Raw genomic sequence first — 25,861 nt, 5'->3', positions numbered from 1 at the left:
TTAAATTAAAGCTTTTCTCCATTATCTGATAAGACACAAAAGCCCCAACATTATATGCATAGTGATAAACAAAAGTATATTTTTTGAAATTCTTTTTCAATTATTTATTCTGTTCGTCCTTTTATGATTTCAGTTTTATTTTAAGATCAGTTTTAAATTTCTATATAAAGTTGATCAAATAGTGGAGAAAAACTGTGAAGCTAATTATTTCCACAGTAATATCAAACAGTTTAAACACTTTGCATCGAACATCTTCAACACTAAACATCCAGTTTAAAGTTTTAAGATTAAAAATATTCAGCATTAATTCTCCAGTGGAAGCTGCTGCTCCTATATTTGGAAATAAAACAGTTTGTGCCATAAAGATTTAAATACTCACCCTCATCGCGGGAGTAGTCTTCTCCAGAGTGAGGCTCAAACAGATAATCTCCAGTGGCCAGCTCAAATGCCTACAGGAGGACAAACTGAGTACTCCTCTCTACGACTGATTGCAAACTAGTACAGCTGTATATTTGTATGTAATAATGTTATGCATGTGTGTTCTCCTCACCATGCAGGCGGTGCTCCAGATGTCAGCAGGAGTGCTGTAACCGGCTCCTATGAGGACTTCGATGGAGCGGTATTGCCTCGTCTGGATGTCCTCTGTAAAGTGCTTATGCTGTCCGCAAAATAAGAGGAGAGGAAGGATATTTGTTACTAAAAAAATTTAATTAGGATTTATCAATAAAACATATTCCCCTTCTTACATCTTGATATGTTTTCCTCTGATCAGGGTCCACTTGTGTTTCATCTTTGGAAACCAAACCCTGTTAAATTCTCGCGTGCAGTCCTGCCTTGCCGGGTGCAGCTGGCTCAGTGTGTGTTACAGGCTGGATCTAGACATGTGTGGGGTGCTTTTATTTACACTTTCATCTGTTGTTTTGTGAGACTGTGTGTAATTGTTGTGCGCAGGATTTGGGATCAGATTAGCGCATCTGAACGATGGGTTCTAGCGGCGTTAGCTGCTGGAACGCGCCTCCTGCCAGTACATTCGTTTCAACAGCCGGTCTCTAATAATGGCTGCTGCACCAAAAAAAAAAAAAAAGCCTGCTGAAAGCAGAGCTGTAATTGGACCACCGAAGGAAACTCAGAGTTTGATGTTATGCTGCTTCTTGTTTTCCTATCTAAACCTCATTAAAATATCTGGACCTGTGCAACCTGTGGCGACTTGCCTGCCTACACAGGTTTCAAATATGAATTCTTACAGTAAATAACAATCATTTATACAGGACACACAGAATGCACCTCCAGAAACTCTCAGACCTCTCTGAGTATGAATGTGAGCTATTATGTCTTAAAAACTACAGCATAATGCACCCGTGGTCACCTCTGGTTACAGCTGCTGTACATCTCATTATTCTTTTTGTTTTCAACAGAACATAAAAGGCTTCACCTTTCACTCAACTTAAAAATAGTCAAAATGAAATTATATCAAACTGCAGCTGCTTTCTTACCACCCAGCATGCATTTCCAAGATCAGCGATTTTGACTCGAATAGAGTCTGCGTTGCGCGGATCTAGAGGGTTGATCAGAAGATCTGCAGCTCTGGCTCTGACTGTCAGGGAACATAACGGGACAGCGTAGGATTAACACATACAGAAAGAGACAGGGTTTATGCATTGTAATGTTCGAATAGGTGTGCGTTTAAAACGAGGATCATTTCAGGTTTTTCTCTGGAAATCGTGCCAGTCATCAAGTTACATGAGCATCTACTGACAGTATCACAAAGCCATGTAAACAAGTAATGTGATGAGAAATTTGGCACCTTAATTCATTTACTGATACTAAAAAGAAGGCTGTAGATGGATGTTAGGTCAAAAAATAAAACAAATGTATTTGGACACTAAAATGTAATAATGAGAAATGATATAATACTACAAAGTAATAACATAATAAAAGGTAAAATTAAAACACAGCAGTGGTTATTCATGTTAGGGTGATCTATATAAGGACGTAAGATGCCAGTCTCAATTTTTAAGTAAAATTTATCATTAATGTTGAGAGTGCAGCAAAACAAAATCGTGTCAATACTATATGAAAGCAATCAGATTAATGCAGATGAAAATAACTGACACGTAGTATTGGCTGTACATAGTTGCCTCATCATATATTCACTCTGTTTTTTTTAAATATTTCAGGATATTATTTTTACACACTGCTAGACTTCAAAGTTAAATATTAAAATATACTTTCAGAATGAATATTTTAAATGGATCAATAAATGATTGAAATTCCACTTTTTAATAAGATGTGTTTAATAAGATGTTTGAATGTTATATTATGTTTATTTTACATATAAAAATCATGCTGTGATATTTCAAATATGCTAAAAAAAAATTAAAAGTTTAAAAAGCAACTACAATAAGAGCTTATGATAACAGTTCATAATAATGAGTTTAAAGAGTTGTGTAGTTAGAACCACTGCACTGCACAAAGTTTACTCAGACTTGGACTTGTTTGAAGTTGGAGATAAATCCTGTAATTAAAGCAAAAGTTTAGAGCCAACTGGTGATACTGAATCACAACAAGGACTTCAGAAAATCACTTCAGTGAGATCTTAAATAATGTCTGAGTGTTTCTGGGGGGCTTTTTAGCTTTTATTATGATGGGACAGTTGAGAGTAGACAGGAAAGCTGGAGGAGAGAGCTGGAGGAAATGCCCAGAGCATAGCTGAACCCAGGCCTCTTCAATAGCAGAGGGATATAGGTTCCTTTCAGCTCTATGAGCTATACCACCTGTTATATGTTCCCTAACAATAAATAATGGTAGAAACTCTGAGGCACAAGAACTAAAACACATGTATTGATGGCTTGAAATGTTATAACCACTGTTGAGGTTAATAACAAGACTGTATAACAAGAAACATGGTGGTAGCAGGAGGAATTGTAAATGTTATATTGTATTAAAAAAAGAAATAAAAATGTATTCTTTCAGCTCAGACAAACATTGTTATTGTACCAGTCAGGATTTTTTTATTACCCAAAGCAGGAACACTAACTCAAACAAACAGTTTTGCACCAGGCTATGGGGGAAATGAATTTACTGCCAAAACAAATAGCATGAATAACCAGTAAAATTAGATTTAAAAAAACATTAAATGGCTTTTTTATGGGTTTCAAACAGAGGCAGAAATGAATAAAATGAATTAGTGCTACTGTTGATGTGCTTTAGTAATTGTCTTATGTTGAAGTGCTGTGTTAATACGTACACCGATGTGGTGAATTGTCACAGTGCTTACACAGCAACGGGTAAAAACTGCAAATTAACTCATAGGCAGTTGTTTGATATGATGGTTGTGTTGTAAGGAGATCGCTTGGCTGGTGTCTCTGTGCTGGAGCTATTGGGGAGTCTGATGAACTAAACCAATCCAGCTTAGTCGAGAGCAACTTTGTTGTTGTTGCCAGATGACACGGCCAGAGCTTGTGGAGTACCCCTGACCATCAGTGCTTTAAACAGAGATAAGGCACTAATCAGCAACAAAGTCCAGCTCATCTGGTCATAATTATCTCAAGAGCCACTTTAATGATGTTTAGTGAGTGTCTTTGTCAGGTCGCACACCTATCTAAGCATTTGGAGCAGTCTAAGAGCAAAGCTTCGTGGCAATTTCCCAGCGTCAGTGGTCTCTTTTTTGCGGGTGATGCGAGCTAATGACTCAGTGCTTCACGTGTCAGAGGTGTGCATGAGTCAATGGGTGAGAGAGATTGGAGTGGACAGTGCATTAGTGGGCGGTGGTCACAGTGTTTTAGCCCATCACTCCATCACAAAACAGTTACTGACATTTTTAATTTGATCACATCTGGCATATTAATTTTCATGTCATACCTGGACTGGATGGTTGCTACACCCACTATCATTAAAATCAGTACTATTTTTCAGCCATCGTCGCTTACATACTCAATATTAAAGTCTGAGTTTTGAAATTGCTAATTATGTGTGCAGTTCCGTTAAAAATCTGTAATCCGATCTTACCTTTCGGTGTGTCTCCTGTGCTCGAGGAGGACACAGTGCGACTGCGGTCTGCAGTGGGGCTGTTGGGTGAAGGTCCTGCTTCAATGTCTGCCGTACCAACACAAATGGTGTTTCCCGGCTCGGGATCCAGAGGCAAGTCGGGAAAGATGGGAATTGTACCTAGGTGCCGCTCACTGGAGCCATTGGTGAGTCCTGGCTCTCCAAGCTCGCCGTTATACATCTCATAACCAGAGCTTAGAGAGTTGTCCCTGTCTGTGTAGCTGAGCTCAGACTCCACCAGGGGGCAGAGAAGAGGCTCTGGGGTGGGGGAAGGAGGCGGAGGCGTGCCTGGGTTTGGTTTCAGTCCCTCAGAGCCTAACAAAACATGGCCGTTGGTTTTGACCGAATTGGTTTTATTGTTGTGGGATTTGATGGGGGAGGTGTTATCTGTGAGGAGGTCAGTAGTCGTGTCATCATCCTCATCTTCCTCCTCCTCTTCCTCCTCCTCTTCTTCGTCCTCCCCCTCCCCCTCTTGCTTCTTTGAAACCTCTTCTTCCACCACCACCACCACCTCCTGCTCTGTTTTGCTCTCACTCTTTGGCTCCTTTGTCTCTTTAGCCTCCTCTTCTTCTTCTTCTTCTTCTTCTTCCTCCTCCTCCTCCTCCTCCTCCTCCTCTTCTTCTTCTGCTACCTTCTCTTCTGTTTCCTCCTCCTCATTCTCATTCTCTGTCCCTTTTAATCCCTCTTCCTCCTCTGCCTCTTCTGGCTCAACCTCTGCTTGTGTTGGATCTCCGCTGCCTTCCTCTGAGGCGGGGGGAATAGGGGCATCTTTTTCAGCGACAGGCGTAGGTTCCTCTTCTTCTTCCTCCACCTCCTCATCAGGGTCATCATCTGTGATGTGGGCTGCCTCGCTCTGCTCCTGGGGAGGCGCTGCACCTAACATGGAGCAAAAAGGAAAACATTATAGACAGTTGGTGGGCGGGAGGAAGATGTACAGTAAGTGAAATCAGACAAGACGTAGGCAGAGAGAAAAGGAGCATGAAAGGGGAAGAAAGATCGGAGTGAAGGTAGCAAAGCGAGAATACAAGAATGAAAGAGGCAGAAGGTGCAGAGACAGAGGGTGGAGGAGGGAGACGGAGAAAGACGTTTTTCTTTCTTTCTTTCTTTTTTTTTTCCCTCTCGTGAATCAGCCGAGGCTTCCATACACAGCAGGACTAGCGTGGGTTGAGTGATTGGAGCCAATCCACATCCTATTCATTCACAGACAGACTAAAACCAAAACCATACAAATACTCACACGTGACGCAGATCTGTCAAAGCCAAGATCTGCTATGGGAAAACTCACCTTCTAGCTATTCACAACCTGAATAGTTTTTTTTTTTTTAATTAATTGCTCACTTTTCCCCCAGTGTATTTGATTGGAAGCAATAAATGCAACCGGAACGTTGCAGCTTGGCGATTACATCCCCAGGCTGCAGGAAACATTTTCTTTAGCTTAAATGGAGTCCAAATAAGAGATAACTAACAGATAAGGAACAGTTATCGGACGCGGAGAACAATATATGTTCGACTTTCTGCAGCTTGTCTTCAGGCTTCCGATTAACAGTGTTTTATTTTTTGCAACATTCAAGCCCGCCTGATAATCAGACTCATTTGCCAATTTGTCTCACTTAAATTGAGACAAAGTGGCAAATTAAGTTCATCTGAAATCTGAAATGCTGGCGATGATTCAGAGCGCCGAAAAACAGGCTGTGAGGAGGCAATGCAGCAGATTCCCTGCAAGTAGCAAACTAATTTACACAGCCTATAAATAGCCTACAGGATCACAGGAAACCACCAAACAAACATTAAGCAGACGTGACAGGGAATGTAAATGAGCCGAAGATGTCGCCAACTGGTATTTGAGTTTTTTCCTGGTGGACCATAGTCGTGGTAACCTTTTTGAAGGAGGAGTGGGATGTAAGAACACATATAACATGATAATAACAGGTGTATTTATGTACTTTGAAGAATTATTATGAGAAAAGTGCCTGTATCCATTTTTCTATTTCAAACAATTACAATTATAAATGATCAAAACACCTGAGTCATATCTGACACGCTGAAGCAGTACTAATTGATTCACAAAATGTCTGAATGTAGTAAAATTGCTTATCTTCACAGTCACCCTGCAGTCATGACTCACATGTATGATTAGTCAGCCTGATGGGCCTCTCTCCTCCCTCCTCCTCCTCCTCGTCCTCTCCGTCCTCCTCATCGTCGTCGTCATCGTCGCTGTCTCCCAGGGACGTGCTGTGGCCCGCAGGCGGTTGCGGCGGCTGCAGTGGTGAAGGCAGGTTGTGGTCGAGCGGCGCCTTCTCCCCTCCTTCTTTGGCCTTCTCTTCCCTCCTCTCTGCCTCCCTCTCCAGGGCTTCAATCTCCAGCATTCGCCTTTCCAGAAGCTCGGCTTGCCGCTTCTGTTTCTTTTTCAGCTTCTTCTTCTTGTTCTTGGAGATCTTTCCAACCTGAGGGGCGAAAAAAAAAAAAAAACAGAAAAGAGGGAGAGAAAGTCAGTGAAAAGGGAAAACAAAGAAATAAAAAAGGTTTTGATACTTTTGAGTGTTGTGTTTTAATGTATATGTTATAGACGTTCACTAAACCGAGCATCAGAGCTGCCGTTTTGTGCTTTCCATTTCAATTTTTAATATCCTCTGAGCTTCAACTCTTTAAAGTTCCACTCAGCTTAAACAATAGTTTTACATCTTTCAGTTACATTTTTGCTGTTTAGTTATATATACTTATATTTCTGTTTTTATTTGTTCCAATGTTAGTTTAGCCTTAAATGATAATATTTAAATTATTTATCAGGGGCAGGACTGTGTGGCTGGTGAGTGTGTGTCACACATACCCTATATTGCCAAAAGCATTCACTCACCTTTCTAAATTATTGAATTCAGGTGTTTCAATCACTTCCTTGGTCACAGGTGTATATAATGAAACAGCTAGGCATGCAGACTGCTTTTACAAACATTTATGAAAGACTGGGTCGCTCTCAGGACCTCAGGCAGTTTCAGTGTGATGTCATGATAGGACACCACCTGTGTAACAAGTCCAGTCGTGAAATTTCCTCACTAATAAATATTCCACAGTTGGCTGTAAGTGTTATTATAGCAAAGTGGAAATGATTGGGAACACCAGCAACTCAGAATCAATTGCTATAGACCTCCAAACTTCATGTGGCCTTCAGATTAGCTCGAGAACAGGCACAGAGAGCTTCATGTATAGGGGTTTCCATGCAATTCAAAGTGCCGAATGCAGTGGTGCAAAGCACGCTGCCACTGGACTCTAGAACAGTAGAGACGGGTTCTCTGCAGTGACGAATCACATTTCTCCATCTAGCGATCAGCAATCTGGGTTTGGTGGTTGCCAGGGGAACGGTACTTGTCTGACTGCATTGTTTGCTGGAGGGGGGATTATGGTGTGGGGTTGTTTTTCAGGAGCTGGGCGCAGCCCCTGAATTCCAGTGAAAGGAACTCTTAATGCTTCAGCATACCAAGACATTTTGAACAATTTCATGCTCCCAGCTTTGTGGGAACAGTTTGGGGATGGCCCCTTCCTGCTACCACATGGCCGCATGAATACACGGATGATGTGGAAGACCTTGATTGGCCTACACAGAATGCTGACCACAACCCAACAGAACACCTTTGGGATGAATTACAGCAGAAAAGATGATCCAGGCCTTCTTGTGCAACATCAGTGTCTGACCTGACCTGATGTGCTTCTGGAAGAATGGTCAAAAATTCCCATAATCTCACTCCAAAACATTGTGGAAAGCCTGCCCAGAAGAGTTGAAGCTGTTATACCTGCAAAGGTTGGCCAACATATATTAAAGCCTATAGATTAAGAATGGGATGTCACTCAAGTTCATATGTCTGTGAAGGCAAATCAGTAAATACTTTTGGCAATATAGCTTATCCTGCCTTATTTGGAACAACAGACTACTACCTACAGGTAAATAACTCTAAATGAGACAATTAGCATTACTTTTTAACATTGTGCTGTGCTGTGCTGTGCGTGCGTGTGTGTGTGTGTGTGTGTGTGTGTGTGTGTGTGCCATTTCATACTCACATCTGTTGTACTCACCGGTTTGAGCTGGGGGGCTGTGCTAACTGATAAAACAGAAAGGAAAAAATAGCAATCAGACACTTTCAAGCATTACTGTCATCAGTCCGTCACACAACCGAGACAGAGGTTTAAGAGTTAAGAGTGCAAATCATGCATGTCGCCGCATGGCTGCATGCATGCTCATTTAAAAATGTGAAACACTCATAAACAAAAAAGTAAATCTTGATGTCAAATCAAGAAAAATAACTTTCCATGCTCTTCCTGTATTGATAATGTTTAAGTTTTACTCTTTTTAATGCCTTCTTCTACAATCATTAAGTTATTATTAAGTCCTATCTTAGCAGCTCAGCAGGCACAATGCTGAGCTGCTAATTGAAATTAGCTTATAATAACGCAAGCAGTGTAAAGTACTTGGCATTCGTATCCTCCGTAGCTTCACTCACAAATAAATAAAATATATTTCTTCTTACATGAAGCAGAAATAGATGAAATTTCACTAAAACACATGTCGACAATTATTTCTACACTTCTGTTAATGTCAATTAAAAAAAAAAAAGATGTACTGCATATCTTCAGTCAGAGACAGCGTGTGTTACTATGAGCACTTGCTCTTGTTTTGACAGTTGATGGTTTTGTGCCTGACATCACGCATGTAGAAATCTAAGCAGTAAAACTTGTTACCCCGAGGCTCAAAGAGACTCTATTGGCTGATGCAAGCAATTGACAGTTCACAGGGGGTTCACCAAGGGGACAGGGTTCATGTGGAGTTCATCAGGAATAATTTTGAGAACTTTTAGGAGTTTTTTTAAAGTGGAAGAACTTTTTGACAAGAGATGGGTAAAAAAAAAGCAACAAATGTCTCTAAAGGTAAGCAGGTGAGAAGAAACTCAAGGCTTCGACCCTTCTTGTACGAGTACGTCAACATTAAACATAAGAGAAATCTGTAATAACAAAGAAGTAAGAGGTCTAAATGAACACAGTAAACAAACGGACCTCACTCATGCTATTTCTGATAGAAAGTTAAAATATATCCCAAAAACCTTTAGGTTTTGTTCTCTTTTTAATTTTCGTATAAAATAACCAATCATTTGGAAACAAACTTAAGTATAACACAGTGCAGTTATTTTTTGAGAAATACCTGAATTTGATTTTTTGCTTAAGATTGACACCACTGTCACATCAATACAGTGTAGTTACAGTCATGTAGGAAACCCCAAAGTACACCCGTAATGATTCATTATAAAAGGCTAAGTACCTGCCCAGTGCTCCGAATCAAATACACTTGATTAACTGATCACTTACAACTGTGAGCATCCATCTATAAAAAGAGGAGGTTTGGCAGTTTTCTGTTGTGGAGCATTCAGGTGTCTGTTAACATATTATATCCCAAAAATTCACCACAAGGTCAGACCATGCAATGCTCAGAGAAACGGCAATAAAATCAAGGAGCTACAACTTAGAGTCTGCAGGTCTCAGTTAGCATGGTAACTGTCAAAGTGCATGATGGTACCAACAGAAAAACACTGACCAAGGATGGCTTGTTTGGAAGAGTTGCCATGAGACAGTGTGTTCTCTTTAAAAAGAACATGGCAACACAGCTTACGTTTGCAATGTTGGATCTGAACAAACCAAAAGACTTCTGGAACAATATCCTTTAGATAGACAAGACAAAAATAAAGTGGTTTGGCCATGATGGGTGAAAACCAAACACAGCATATCGAGACAATCACCTCACACCAGCTGTCAAGCACGGTGGTGGAGGGGTGGTAATTTGTGCTTGTTCTGCAACTATATCACCTTGGAACCTTTCAGTCACTGAGTCCACCATGAACTCCGTCAAAGTTCTCTAGATTCGAATGGGAGCCTGACGCCTAAAGCTTGCCCCAAATTGGGTCACACAGCAGGACAATGGCTCTAATTTAGGCCCGAACTTATTAACAGTGCGCACACAAAGACTTCACACAAACCTGATTCTAAACCTTTTTATACTTAAGGCACAGTAAGTGTCTCAAGGGAAGCAAAGCTCCATCATCCTATGAATTCTCATTATCTTGATCTTTCCTTTTTATTTTAATTTTTTTACACTTTCAAAAGTTGGCCCTTTTCTGTCTTCCTCCTCGGAAACTATTTACTTTCTCCTTCATTGTCGCATTAGCAATCTTATCTCTAACAACATCGTCACTGCTCTCTCCACTTCACCTCAAGGTAAACGTGTTTCCTTATATAGAGAAATAAGGGTCTGACTGTATTCAGATAGCATGCAGATTGAAATCAGCAAGCACAAACACTCTGATTCAGGATGCATGGCAGTAAGAAGATAATTTTCCAGTGTGCATGTGTCATAAATCTGATGGCAATTTTGCATGTAAACACATTTTTTGTAGCAAATATGTTTCCACGTACATATTATAAATATGTATAAATACATATATAAATAATCACAAAGAGAGCAGCAATTGTACAACAGAAAGCCTGAAAAAGAATCAAGGTGTTGATGTATCAACAGCTGATATTATTTATTTGCTAATTTACCAGTATTATGATTTTAAATGGCAGATAAATGACAATGAAAAGCTAAAGAAGTGATGGAAGAAACTCCCTCCAACCATGTTATGAGTGCTGACATGGGATAGCTGCGAAAGGGCACTCTGCAACTTTCCTATAGGCAACACACGTCTTGCGAACGCTACAAACACAACACCTGGCTGAGCCGGGAACAGCGTACATAAGTAAAAAAGAACACACAACAAATGTTAGGAAGAAAAAAATATGGGCCGATATAACTGAAATACCAGATTTTAAGATGACCAAATATTGTTAATGATATCTTACTCACAGCAGCAAAGGTCCCTTTAAATAGCCCTTTCTCTGAAAATACCTGTGGTGAGAATGAAACGTATCCCTACCTGCTGATCCAGATGGTGGTGGAGCTCCAGCTTTCTGCCATTCAGTTGCTTCCATGGCCATACGCCTAACAAAGACGTCATCTACACACATCAGGATGTTCTCCGGCTTTATGTCTGTGTGGATGATTTTACACTTCGTGTGGAGGTAGTCCAAGCCCTGCAGGACCTGCAGACACATCAGATAGTGAGATTTGGTGACTTTAGTCTTTTACCGTAAGTCGTAATTAGCATGTGAACCATTAGTTGTGACCAAAACGTGAGGTGCGTTAGCTTGACTTTTCTCCTTTTACCACCTACATCAATTTTTGTTCTTCCTTGAATCAAAAACATGTGAGAACTAAATCTTCAGAGACTCTTTCAAGATGTTCTCAATATCCTGGAAGGAGAAGGATCGGCACATATAACGAAGCAACTAGCAACCTTTAACCATAATGCCTTTAGCCATGGTTGTCTAGCACAGAGGCATGAAATCATGTTCATACTTCTTGTTCAGGCATGGATTCACAAAAAATGCAAACATGTCTCTTTCTGTGTCTCTCTGCCTTTCATTCACTCTCTTTTTCTATTAGTCAGCTCAACCATTCTTTAGATGCTTTCCCTTCTCTGAGGGCGGCGAGGACAGAAACTGTTGATGTTTTCTTGTGTTTCTTTCATTTGTTTCTGTCTTGAGGCTTTGAAACTGAAGTGAAGGACAGTCTCATTCAATTTCTGCTCATCTCCAGCTCAGCTTACAAGAGGCTGACAGCAACCGAAACGCTCAGCTGATCAGGTGGTTTGTCATCCCGCTTCTCAGAGTGGCGGCAGTATTAACGTTGGAATTGAACATTAGCACAAATGTATATTAACTGGCTGTGTGAATGATTTTCCATCCACCATCTTCACTCCTCATTAGTCAACATATGACAGGCCGGGACACAGAAACTAAATTAGTTAGAAAATGATGTTAACCTGCACCACCGAATGAATTATAGAGAGAAACAGAACACATGTAAAGTCTCCGTATTACAATACACATACAAAACTGTGCAAAAGTGCCTCTTTTATGCTTGAATAATTCATAGGTCAATGTTAGGTGGCTTAACAAAACAAAAACATTCCTCTGAAAATGGTCAGGTACAAGGACTGGACTGACAATGACTGAAAAAGCAGCCAAACAGGAAAGCCTGTGGAAAGACTTGAGACAGACTGGAAAACTCTCACTCAAGATCACTTAAAAAAATACCAAAAGGTCTGCTGGCTCGTTGGAAGCAAGATCTAAGAAATAGCGAGGGGGTTGAGAAGATCATCTCAACCAATGTGTATTAACTTCACACCTGCAGTAACAGCTGTTGGAGAAACAAGGATTGATTGGGTTCATTTTGCAAATGCTGGACTGCAGTGTTGGTGCTAAATTTACCCAAATTTTGTAAAATATTCAGTCATTTTATTATGTCCTTAAATACAATTTGTTATTTGTGTGTGTGTGTGTGTGTGTGTGTGTGTGTGTGTGTGTGTGTGTGTGTGTGTGTGTGTGTGTGTGTGTGTGTGTGTTTGGGTCCTCACCTGTCTGATAATACTCTTGACACACGGCAACGGGAGACCTTGGTAGTTGGATTTAATAATCCATTTCAGCAGGTGATGACCCAGCACTTCAAACACCATACAAACGTCTGCAACTGGGAGTTAAGGACTCACATTATCACATCTCTGTCCTTTCCATATATCCAAACATGCACACTTCTTGATTAGGATACGTATCCCGTTGACTCCTGAAATCTTGAAGTCATCTATCAGCTGTACCACCATATCCTTATTGGGATCGCTGGGGTCACTCTCTCTCACCTGCAGGACAAGATGGATAATGAGATATGGTAAACATGTCAGGAGGGACAAAAAGAGGATGGCCCTGACAATAGGAGGATGAAGAGGGAAGAAAAACAAAGGAAAAAGGCCTGGAAGATAGGAAAGAGGGAAAAGTACTCGAGCACGAGTAAATGTGAACAGAGGAAAGAAAAAAGACAGGAAAGATGGATGTGGAAGATAAAGCTGCTGAACACTAGATTATAAGAGGCCTGACTTCTTCACCCATCATGCAAGACAACTTGTATGTTTATATTTAAAGTCAAAGGAAAGAATGGAAGGGTGAAGTAAGAACAGGAGCTAAGGGGAAAAATGGCAATGGATGCAAAAATTGCCGAAAGTTATAATAAGAAGCGAGAACAGACGGAAAGACAAAATTAAGATGAGAAAATCCCAAAAAGCGAAAATGTCAAATTAATCAGATTCTCACACATCGCAGCAGTTTGATCTCATCCAAGGCCGTCTCTGTGTAATGCTGAGCGCTCTTCACCACCTTCATCGCCACAAAGTTCTTCACTCTGCAATGCCACACGCACACACGCATCATTTTTATTTTATACTGACTCACACGCTAACAGGTTGTTGAAGCCAGCAAAGCTGATTAATGCCACCCCGTGAGAGAGATGAAAATAGGAATCACCGAGTGAACCAAGTATTAACGAGCAGCGTCAGCCTAGGCTTTGCTGGTTGTCATTCACACTACCCACACTGCCACTGGAAATGCATACGTATGAGCTGTGTGGCATTTAATTAACATTAAACAATCTTAACATTGTGAAATAGCACAACACTGACACACCTCTTTGTCTTCCTCGCGGCCCACATTTAAACTCTTTGTAATCAGGTTATCATGCTGAATATATTCAGTTATTACCATCTAACCTCGTTCTGTTACATTATTTCAGAACATTTGGCGTCTATTGCTTCATTTATTTTTCAAAGAAATCAATATTCGCTAGCTGTACACTGAAGTGAGTAAATCCTTTGTGCTTTGTTTTGTTACAAAGTGAACAGGCACAGTCCGAACTGGAGACAAACCAACTTCAGATTTCACTTCACATTAATGGTGAGCGTGTTTCAATATGAGCAGATGAAAAAGAAGAGTGGGATTCCTCACCTATGCCTATACTGCTCTCATAAAAACTGCTAAATGTTGATCTGACATTCATTGTGCATTTACACGATGCACTATAGAGATTGCACAGGCCCTTTAAAGAGGAGCGCTGCACTACAATGTTATCCTATGCCTTCTGTTTCCTGAACTATGGAAACAATTCCTGGAGAAAGGGAGAAACAAAAACACTGAAAGAACACAGAACAGAAAACATGCGCTTCAGAAGCCACGGGTCAGCGATCTAAAGAGAACAGAGAAACGCATCTGATCTGGCAACAGCATGCATTCATATATTCAGTGAAAAATTCAGTGGAAAAGCAACAATTCATAAAAAGAGAATGAGTGGTGAGTAATGCACATCTAAGACTGAGAGATGGGAAAAAGAGGTTTATTCCTCTGAAATCGATTCGTGTGTGGATTCCTGTATGTTTCAAAACATGCATTGTGCCGTTTATGGCACATTGATGGCCTCAGCCACTCCAACTCTGTCCTAGCCAGTCCCCTAGAGTAGAGGACCAGAGGAGGTGGATAAGAGGAGGAGGTTAGCCAAGCTAATCTCCATTACGGGCAACACCCCCACCCCCTCCATGTGACCGTAGAGGCCCTGAGCAGCTCCTTCAGCAGTACACTGTTACAGCCACCGTGTAGGATGGAGCGCTATTGAGGTCCGTCGTCTCGACACCATTCACACTGTTAATTATGCACACATGATATATATATATTTTATTCGCACTGCATTTTATGTACATATACAAAAAAAAAATCTTTAAAAAAAATCTTAAAAAGGGGGGGGGAGTATAGTATTTTTCTTAGTGTGGGAAAAGGTTATCATGGTTATATTATATTAACTCAAACTACACTAAAAAAGACAAAAAACAAAAAAACTAACCAAAAAAAACCCTCAATAAAAAATAAAACTAACCTTGTAGAAAAAAAAAAACTAGTAGAATTGTGAACTTGAAAAAATAAATAAAATAAAAAAGAGAGGAAGTATCTTAGGTTTAAGTACTTGTTAGTTTGGTAAAATTTAAAAGCTTCACCAGTGAGGCTTTTATGGACGTATTTATTAAAACTTTGAATGTTAAGACTGTGAGTCAGATGCTTTCAAAAGGTTCTGTGTTTTTATTATAATACTTGTACTGATTTTCCTAAATCTTGCCAGCGACATATGCCTGCCATACAATAATAACTAAAAACAGAATAGAGTAGAAAACAAAAAATCTAAACCTTTCAAACAATAGAAACTAAACTAAAACATGAAAATCCAAACTTACGGAAACTAAAATTAAAACAAAACAAAAATAAAACAGAATTTCAAAATACAAAACTATAATAACTCTGATGTGGGATTGATAAAGTTTATACATCTATCTTCAAAGTGACATGCAATGAAAGGTCAGTATTTGTTGGAGACCGTCCCTACAGTAACCCAACTCGCTAGCTTATGACCACCATTAGTGTAATTAACACTGGTGAATAAATTAGTTGGTGTGTATGTGCGCGAGTCACTGAAAGGTGACACTGGGTTGATGATACCGTTATCCATCCACCTCGGTTGCCTTGTGAACACACAAACAACATTACAGTGTAAATAGACGGCTTTGAAGCCAGCACAGGGCAGTGTTCCTTGCAGCTGCCATTGTGGTGACGTGCCAAATGCAGTCGAAAAAGGGCATATGCAGTGCAAGAGGATGAGAACAAGCGTTCATGTGCATGGGTGTGAACGAGAGGTTAGGTGTATGCAAGCGCTCTTTTTTTTTCCTAGATCAAGTGTTTGTGGTTGATGTGTGTGTGGTTAGTGTGTGTGTGTGTGTGTGTGCATAAGAGAAACATGAAGCAGAATCTGAGAGCCTTTGCTGTATATAAACATTAATGTGTGACTCACTGGATGTCCCAGCATAGCCATACGGTGGAGAAGTGGCCCCACCCCAACTTCCTGATCACATGGTACCTCCCGTTGAACAAATCCCCGATCTTCACCGGATGGTACCCTCCTGAGAGAGAAAGGGGAAGGAGAACATGAAGGTTACAGTCGATAACCCTGCCATGACATGAAATCCATTAGCGAGTAAGAGGTGGAGGTAGGATAGCAGGTGCAGAGAGGGAGGAATGGTCAGACAGCCGATTTTGCACATGAACTCTGCAAAGTGGATGAAGTTTGAGCACCGTCTGAAGCTGCCCTTTCTCAAATGTGGCACACGAGAAGAGATTCTCTATGTCGCACACATTCTCACCTGGAGAAACTCCAAGTTTAGGCAAGAGGAAAGAGCGAGCAGGAGGCTGTTCAGCTCTAGATTCTCACCTCTTCTATTCTCACATGGGCCGAGGGAGAAGAGAAGGTTTGGAGTTTTTTGAAATAGCAAAGCAGCAGGAAAGCACAGCAAAGCACATTTTACAGCCAGATGGGATCTATTTTTCACTATATATGTATATTTGATTAGATTATTCTGTTTTCTCTCTGTATCATGGATATATGTTTTGTTTTTTATAGTCTATTTAACATTGTGTGCACGTGCCCAGGGACTGCTGATATAAATATCTAGCTGCTAAACTCTTATGAGATCAATCTTTTCTGTGCATGGTCCCTGAAAAGTAAGGAAAACGAACTAAAGCTAAACGAAGCTATACACAAATACACAATAAAGAGACAAATGAAAAACTTCATTTTAAATCTGTAAAATTAGTACATTTGTCTTGACTTAAATCAATTTTTGCCAGGTAAAGCTTGCTAAGACAAACCCAGTCTAACAAAAGCTGGAATAAATCCTTCAGTTTTTGCTTAAAGTGTCGTTCAGCTTTGCTTTCCTTAAACTACCATAAATGCAGTTTATGGGTCTGGTTGTACTGCATTTTGCAGCAAGGTGTTTCTGAAGGCTATAATAATGTATTGCAGGATCGTCATATTAATTCATTTAGTTAAGTGTACCTAATGCCATGGCAAATGAGTGTAACCAATTCCTCAAGTCATTACGGAGTCAGTTGAATTAAAGCGCTTAATATTTGCTGGTTCCAGCTTCTAGTGCTTCAACAGTGTTACTCACCAAGGCCGGTATCGGAGCATTCCTAAGCTACACTACCTCACAGCTTTTCTTGAGTCATTAGGTTTCAGGTCAGCTTTGACATTTTCAATGAAATTAAACATTTCTTATAAACACAAAGTGCTGTATTCACTTTTCCTAAATGGGTTAAAAAGTGCACCGAGTGCTTTAAAAGTCCTTTAAAAGGTTCAGACTTAAAACTGAAAAGAAGCCAAACAACATAAACGAGATGTGATCTTTCCTCTTTTCTTTTTGTCTTTCATCTTACTGAAGTGAGATCTGACGCTTCGACTGTGCTTCTTCCAAAACACTTTCTAAACACAGTGAAAGAAGCCATCTGGGGAAAAAAGGAGAAAAGTTTCACTTGAAGTGATGTTCGTGGTATGTGATCAAAACATGTTGAGGTGTACTGATTAGAGCGAAATAAAATTTTACAGAGTGATGCACCATTTTGAAACGTGGCTGCGTTATAATTAATGCTTTGAATGTTGTAAAGCTGCCTTTGTCCTCCTGAGCTGTGGCAAGACACTCGGTTCGTCTCTGACATTTTAGCAAAAGCCGAGCAATTCTGAATTGGCTGTTATAATGTCTGCAAACATGAACTGTTAATCCCATCAGGATGGAGCTCTGGAGAAATAAGGTAGAAGAAGAGACGGTGTGAGCCAGGGAAGCCAGCGCAAAGCTCCATTAGACAGAAGTGTGGGCTGGGACAGACGTGTGCATGTGACTGACCTTTGCAGTAGTCCGCCGGGTCCTCCTGCTCCTCATCGTCGGAGCCCAGGATCTCCTCCTCCGGCTCTGGGGGCCCAGCCGGCTCAGGGGGAGGTGGAGGGGGCGGTGGGGGAGGAGGAGCACTCACCGGGGCTTTCTGCTGGGTGTCAGGCCTGTGAACACAACAGTGACACCAAAGTTGGAAAGCTTTTCACCAGAAATCTGCCTTCCGTCTAAACATTTAACTTTTTAATATTTTGGGGGGTTTTTTAAGCTATGAATCACAGTGAGCACTACAGAGGCCTGAACATTAAGTGCAGATGACTAATAGTAGAATAATAACTTGTGACATTTTCATATATATAAAAAGTCAGCCCCGGAAGTGTTGCTGATTGGCATCGGCACCGAGTTCATGAAAGCTTTTAGATTTGATGTAACGAACAAACTGTGCCAGACGGGTCGTGACGCCGCGTGACGTGACGTGTTGTACGTCTGCTTTTGGAATAAATAAAAGACCAACGACAGCGAGCATGAACATCAAAAATCAGCGTTGCACAACATTTAAAGTCTGCTGTCTGTAGAATGTGAGAAGCAATATCAGGCAATCATGTTCCAGCAAAAACAATCAAACGTTATTCATGAAAGCATTTTCTGCACCACAAGCCCCTTATTCATTTTTAATACAGTTTAAAAAATGTCTCAAAGTCCTGTGCAGCAAAGAGTTTGGCCAAAACAAACTGCAAGTCATTTTAATGACGTGACAATTATTATTACCTCTGTAATTCAGTTTCAGTTTCAAACACAATGGACTAAAAAAACAACCTTAAACTAGAAAATCTTCACTTGTATTCATATATATTGTGGCTCAAGAGTTGGCAGTTCGTCTTGTAATCGGAAGGTTGCCGGTTCGAGCCCCGGCTCCGACAGTCTAAGTCGTTGTGTCCTTGGGCAAGACACTTCACCCGCTGCCTACTGGTGGTGGTCAGAGGGCCCGGTGGCGCCAGTGTCCGGCAGCCTCGCCTCTGTCAGTGCGCCCCAGGGTGGCTGTGGCTACAATGTAGCTTGCCATCACCAGTGTGTGAATGGGTGGATGACTGAATGTGTAAAGCGCTTTGGGGTCCTTAGGGACTAGTAAAGCGCTATACAAATACAGGCCATTTAGTTATTTGCATTGATTATAATGATTTTTCATTTATTAGAAATTCTCTTTTTAAATTTATACATAGAATAAAAGCTTAATAAGATATTTAAATTTGCACTGAATAGGACTGCGTATAATTTTCATGTGCTTTTGGAATAATGACAAAGATTTTGATTCTGTATAAAGTTATCAGTCAATCTGAACCATTGGACAGATATTTTTATAGCTCAAACACAGTCAACTATAGCCAATCACATCCATCCAGCCCCTCAGACACAAATCTGCAGAAAAAAATAAATGTTTCCCCTCCAATAAAGCTGTAAGTCCTGGAAAAATGTAGTGCTGAATAGAAACAGTCAATAGGTCAGACAAAGTTCGCTCCTAGGGTCATTTCCACAGTCACTTCTTTCAGTTAACAACCTTGTTCCACTTCCTTTCCCTTGTCTAAAACGGAACTGAACCCATGAGAGGGAGAAACGCTAAATAGGTTGCAGGACACAGGCTGACTTATTCTCCTGGCTTGGCTACATTTTGAGCATTTAGCTGGCACTCTTATCCAGGGCACGGAACAGTAATTGATCACAAAGTTTTCATCGTTTTGCTTTGGGACCCTGCCATGGCGCATGTGGCTGTTTGTGTAGATTTTGAGCACATGCCTGTAATATTTCTGTACTGGGAAGGTTCCACCAAATCAGCGCCAAACCGACACTCTTTGTGCCATGCATCACTCTGTTTTTTCAAACTAATGTACAGAACATAAGAGCACATTTTGTATGTGTTATTTTTCTCTGTCGAATTAATGCACAATCCTTTTGTAGTTTAGTGCAAAACACACACAGAAGTACAAAACCCGAGTCAAATGCACAAAGGAAAAAAGAGTTTGTAAAGAGTTGCTTATTACACAAATGAAACAGCTACAGAGCAAAATTATTGTTCATTCTGGGCTAGCTGTATGAAAGTCTAATATTGACTCTGCTTCTGACCTCTAAAATCTCATGAAATAACTGGCTCTGTAATAGCTAAACATCTCCATTTTTTAAATTTGGACTTGGACAGGTAGCGTGTAGCAAGAGTCTCACAGATTTCTTGCTGAAACTGTTGCCTTCTATGGCCAATAAGAGCAGCGAGAGTGAACCAAAACAGTAAAGTTGAGGCCTGAAGAAGCTAAACAATGATGTGAAGCGATAAAACTCTGAAAAGATGTTTAAATATTGTGCTGAGCTAACATAATGTTATATAGCCACCATACCATAAGGCATGCTGTGTGGCACAGTGTGAACAGCAAAGCCGGAGCTCTTCAAACTTCTGCCAACACACTGCTGCTGCTGCTGCTAGTGCGAGGAGAGAGACAGATACCACATCTGACTAAATAACTGGATTTTAGCTACATATATAGCTTAATACATATATATATATATATATATATATATATATATATATATATATATATATATATATATATATATATATATGTATAAAAATGGGAGAGCTTCTTCTTGACAGGGATTTGTGTCTCCTCTCTGTCTCAAAATGGGGCATGTTATTCAAATATGTTCACTACTACACTATGGAGCCAGGATTAGTATTAGCACACATGAACACAAAATGCATTAAACTGTCTGAGTAGAGGGTAGATTGATTCAAGGCAGGGTTTACATTTCTTTGCAAAAACATTTTTTTTAAGATCAGCGATCTTACAAATCAGTAAAGCAGCAATAAATAAATAAAATGATAAATGTAAATTAGCTAACATAAAAGCGTTCTACGAATACAAAATTTCTGTCTGCTTATGTGTGGCAGTTTATGTCCATTTGCAGAAATCAAACAGCAATCACTGAAAAAATAACCATCAGTGCAACTACAGTTCCCCTAATGGTCACTTCATACAAAAACATTTTGGTGTCTATGCAGCGTTTCCCCCCTCATAACCACACCACGGTGAGTGAAGTCATCCAACCCGATACTGGTGTTTGATTAAGAAGCGTCCCAGTTAGGCCTCATCCACATGCAACATGCTGGGATTAGATTAAAAAAAAACGACCTTCTTCACTCACTATTATCAGTGCTAGGAAAAGGGAGTGAAAAATCTGCACTTAATCTTTCTTTTCCTTCGGAAGCTTTGCCTTGTAGAGAGCTCGCTGTTTGAATGATATCCCTGGAAAACTGAATTAGACATCAAAGCAGAGGCCAGGAGAAGTCAAAACACTTTGTACTCAGCATCACCTCACGGTACCTTCAGCATGATCAGATGCTAAAATTAAGGCGAAAAAAACCAAACAAACAAACCGACAAACACACAAAGCCGTAGCTTGTGAGCCGTTATAAAATTTTGGTCACAGGCAGAGACACATGATGGAGCCTCTTGGTATGTTGCCACGGCAACTGTAGAGCAAGGAGGGGTGGTGAGTTGGTGGTACTCCGGGACTCAAAGCGTTAATGTGGTTGGCCAAAACACATGCATGCATACACAGATACACCGTGGCAGCTAAAGGTGACAGATAACTTGGCATTGAAATTTGATTAGTATTTTACAACTGTTTCTCTCTTACACACACACACGCACACACAAGCAGTCGAAGGCTGTGTCCTTGCAGTAGGATGCTACTTCTTTATCAAAGCAGTCACGTAGAGTGTCGCACATCACATCTATAAGCTCGGTGCTTTTATACGGCCCATCTTGCCATTGGCTGTACAAACACTTAGCCCCCATAACTTTCTGGAGCTGAGCCAGGCAGTAAAAACACAAAGAGCAGAGACGCCAGAGTCTGAAAGACGGGCAGAGGAGAAACCGTGACGGAATACAGAAGTAACCAGCAGACAGAAAAAAAACACAAAAATAAGAAACGAAGAAAAAAAAGAATCAGAAAGGTGAGAAGAAAAAATAAGGAAGAGAAATAAACAGAGACAGAGAGGAGCACAGTAACAAAGCAAGAGGCAGACAGCCAGAGGGACAGAAAAGGCAGGGAGACAGTCAAACACATTATGCAGGCAGTGCAGAGACTGATATGGAGAGACAGATGAGAGACATATAGAAGAAGAAGTAGGTTCAGCAGAGAGAGAAACAGGCAAACATAAGCAGGGACAGAAAAATAGAGGCAGAAAGAGAGAAGAAGGCTGACAACAAGAGAGGCCAATCTGAACAAAATGGAGACATAAACAGAGAAAAACTGACATCACACAGTGAACGAGAGAGTGAGAAGAGAGCAGCTCAAAGAAAGGAAAAAGACAAACAGCCTTGTCCTTCAACACCAAACTGCAGCTAAGTTCATTACAAAGACACGCACACTCTGATATTTAGGTGCTTTTTAAGTAAAAAATGAACTTGCTCAACATTCTGATCTTTACTTTTGTTATTACTGCCTATGTTGTCCGTTACATTACTGCAAAACATCTGTAAACTATGTGCGACATTTGGCATTTTAAATGAGTGACTCTTATCCAATAAGTGTCCAGGGGTATCAGGCCAACCAGTCAGCTGTGATTAGTCTCCCCCCTAAGTTGCTAAAGGTGTCCTAATCAATTTACTTCACTAATTGGCACCAATTTGCACACTAAGACCACAATTTGCTTCCAATTCTACCGCACGTATGGGAAGTAGCTGCTGTATTTTTAGCCCTCATCATTATTTTCCCCTGATACTTTTACTCTGGATGTAAGCTGAGTATGTTAACAGTATGCTTTAAATTAGCCAGTTACTGTGTGTGGTTTAAAACATCCCTAAATCTTTTTAATTCCTTGTGCAATCTAGTTTTCGACATATTAGCGCCCAATACCAATATTATCATTAAAATGCTTTAAAGAAATTTAAGAACTCTTAATGGCTCCCAAATTAAGCTAAATTAGCAGAAATTATTTCACAGTTCCTTGTGACGGTGTTTATCAAACACGGACTGACATTCATGGTGTTTCTCAAAGAGGTATTAGCCAGAGGCAAATAAAAATTACAAGCGTTTGTTTCAGCAATTATTATTAACTGTGGTTTCTTTTACTGAAGCATAACACACATTTTTGGTCATTTTTTTGGTCAAATAATCTAAAACAGACTTGTTGACTGTATTGGACCAATCAGGCTTGCATGTGCAGTCATCATCCAAACGACCATTATGAGGCAGGAAAAACCCCTGAGGTTACAGTCTACAGAAAATAACTTGCAATGAAGAAGAGGAAATTAGCATGGGAAAAATGGCACCCAGCATGGGGAAAACAATTTACAGAGCTTTCTGAATGAACTGTGACATTATTAAAATGTATTTTAAATTATAAAAATGCAGGAAATAAATAAATAGATAAATTCAGCTTTTTGAAGTTTTCGGTGCATGTTTCTGTCTCCAGTAACTGTCTGTTGTAGATGATTGTCTTGTATTCAGTATCATAGACTTACTGTCATGTGAAACAGTTTTTATGTATCGAGACTGTACCACCTCTAAGTCTTACCCAGATAATTCCTTTATTGGGACAAACTTCAGGCTCAAAACACAATTTTTCTGACTCTATTCTGGAATTACGTTTGGGGGGTTTTTCTGAAAAATGTTCATTTAAAAGTGTATCTAAGAACATCTCATTCAATCTAACTTCTTTTGTTATTATGGGTTAGTAGAGGTTGTAGGAGGTGTACAGTAATCACATGAAAGTAAGAACCGGCATGGTTTAACATATGGCATTCTGATTATTAATTTTAAATGTTAAATTGCCCTTTCATTTTTGAGCTTGGTGCATTTAAGCAGTACTGCAAAGGTTTAGGACCATTGTTCTTCCCCCCACTGCAAGCATACCACTTACTTGTTAAGTAACTGTATATTGTAAGAGGTGCTGCTGCTGACTATCCGGATGACAAGGGCGTGTCTCAGTGCAATGTGAGAGAAGCAGCCTTTTGTACGGTATATGTATTTTACTGTTCGTATAAAAGAGGATGGTTGTATGTTTGTTCTGCCGAGCCCTTCTCGCCACTCCTGCAGTAGTTCATGTTTTCAAATAGGGCATTATATACAGTTTTCTGTGAAGTTTTTTTATTCTGTTCCAATACATCTGACTATATAGCACAGGTTGGGGCGGGAGTCCTTAAGGTTATAACCCTGTACTGTGGAGGTAAATAGGTGCAGAATTTGCCTTGCATCCTTCAACATTTTGTTACGTGTGCGAACATGCCCAGACTGCTTCCTGACGTCCTCAACCAAGTGTGTGTGTGTGTGTGTGTGTGTGTTCGTGAGAACATATTTGAGCCCACTAGGAAATGCACAGCCCTTTTTCAGTCTCAGCATTTCCACGCTCCCACCCTACAATGGCATCTATAGAGCCAGTGTTACATTTTCAACGGCCCAGTGCACTGGATCCAGTGTGATTTATCTAGACATCAGTTTACAACTGAACTTACTAAAGAAAACATTTCAGTACGCACCACTACTGACATACACATCGGTTCAAATTTTGTGTTGGCCTAAAGAAACACTGTAAAAAAAATTACACTTTAATTTATCATTAAATAATAATAATAATAATACTATTCTGTTGGTCACTTCTAGTGACGACAGATCTTGATGCTAGTGTCTGAGCTCTGTTACACCTTTTTCCCATTTGAAAAAACTCCACAGGTAGGTGACTCAAACTGGGATTCCACCAAACACTCTTTACCAATTGTGAAGCAGCTTTCCTGCCAGTAAATTCCCCATCATACCACAAATTGCCAACATGTCTGAGCATATTTACAAAAATATAAGTAGAGGAAAGGTAAAACCTCGCCCAAAGACAGCAGAGATAGCATGACACATTAGCTCAATATTAGCTCACTGACGATCAACTTTTACATTAGAAATTTAAATTTGAAGATTTAAATAACGGGAGCAATGTATTCTTTTTCAAGGTCAGTAAATCCCAGGAAACGCCAGAAAACAAGAATTTTCTCAACCTCCCTTCCTTTCAGCCCTGATCAAGTTTAATTTTGAATATTTAAAAATAAGTTCAGGTATACCCGCTAACAAGATATATAAGTCTAGACTCAACAGTTCCACTAATTTTCTTGAGCACTGCATGTTGTAACCAGTGTATAAATTGTCAAATATGTGCCAGTATGAAAACTTTTATCACAGAGTTTATCATCTGAAGTTGCTGCTGGGAAGTTAATGACCCCATCACTTTCCTTTTTTTAAACTTCAGTATGCAAATAATATCAACCAGAACTTCATCCGTACACAAATAACACTTGCAAAATGTAACAAGTAACTAACTTAACTAAAGTAAAATTGAAGACTTTGCTAAACAAACTGTGTAAGATATGAAAGTGAAAACAAATATATATTTTTTCTCTTTTTTCCCTCATTTTTGTATAATAAATGTCTCTCAATGGGATTTAAATGAATGTTTATGTATTTAAATGAAACAAAAAGAGGAATATCAAACAAAAAACAGTTAATAACCTGGCGCTTTAAATCTGCTTCATACAAAGGCTCCTTACTAAAACTCTTCAACTTTAGTTATCTGCTTTAGACCTGATAACACACCAGATACCATCTTTCAGTCTGCTGAGTCATCAGTTGGATCAGTGAGTCATTAGAATATAATCAGTGTCTGCGATTGTGAGAAAATATTTGAGAATCCATCTCAAGAGTCTGTACACTTTGGTATTTGAGCTGATAGTTCGTATTTATTGTGCTCCCATTTGAAAGGTTTGAGGCAACTTTCAGCAATGTGTGTGAAAATGACGTCAGTGTTTCTGCCTACCCAGTCTTGGACTTATTTGTTCTCGCTTTTCTTTTCACAGAGACACCTTAACTGGTTTCCACTGGATTCCAGCCCTTGCACGTTGGGTGTTTTTGTTGCCTAACGGATTGTACATTTACTTATTTATGTTATAGTTTGTAAGCAAGCCCTTTATTAAGGCTGATTACATGACTACAAAAAAACAAGGGAAAGTGAACAGGGACGAAAACTAAACTCAAACCTAAACTGGATGAAACTAACCTATGACAACTGTGACAAAAGATATGAAAATGATTCAGGGCAGGAGCACGCGAGAAGCTATAAG

The 25,861-nt window shown here is 40.0% G+C and overlaps 1 protein-coding gene across 3 annotated transcripts in view; it reads right to left on the bottom strand.

The window, feature by feature from the left end:
• The window catches only part of srpk2 (SRSF protein kinase 2), a 74,366-nt gene that overhangs the window by 7,478 nt on the left and 41,027 nt on the right, over positions 1 to 25,861 (bottom strand). For 2 of the 3 annotated variants that reach the window (XM_039615904.1, XM_039615907.1), the window contains 12 exons: positions 17,724 to 17,875; positions 15,839 to 15,947; positions 13,270 to 13,357; positions 12,734 to 12,821; positions 12,543 to 12,649; positions 11,001 to 11,166; positions 8,098 to 8,138; positions 6,173 to 6,491; positions 4,009 to 4,923; positions 1,494 to 1,594; positions 551 to 658; positions 380 to 449 (listed from right to left, as the gene is read on the bottom strand). In XM_039615904.1, the coding sequence (XP_039471838.1) occupies positions 380 to 449; positions 551 to 658; positions 1,494 to 1,594; positions 4,009 to 4,923; positions 6,173 to 6,491; positions 8,098 to 8,138; positions 11,001 to 11,166; positions 12,543 to 12,649; positions 12,734 to 12,821; positions 13,270 to 13,357; positions 15,839 to 15,947; positions 17,724 to 17,875 (2,264 nt within the window). The remainder of the gene's footprint in view (positions 1 to 379; positions 450 to 550; positions 659 to 1,493; positions 1,595 to 4,008; positions 4,924 to 6,172; positions 6,492 to 8,097; positions 8,139 to 11,000; positions 11,167 to 12,542; positions 12,650 to 12,733; positions 12,822 to 13,269; positions 13,358 to 15,838; positions 15,948 to 17,723; positions 17,876 to 25,861) is intronic. The other variant, XM_039615906.1, reaches the window with a different exon arrangement.

Source organism: Oreochromis aureus, linkage group 7 (genome assembly GCF_013358895.1).
Source record: "Oreochromis aureus strain Israel breed Guangdong linkage group 7, ZZ_aureus, whole genome shotgun sequence".
Lineage (NCBI taxonomy): Eukaryota > Metazoa > Chordata > Actinopteri > Cichliformes > Cichlidae > Oreochromis > Oreochromis aureus.
The sequence above is the reverse complement of the archived record's forward strand: the minus strand, read 5'-3'. Positions and strand labels throughout refer to the sequence as shown.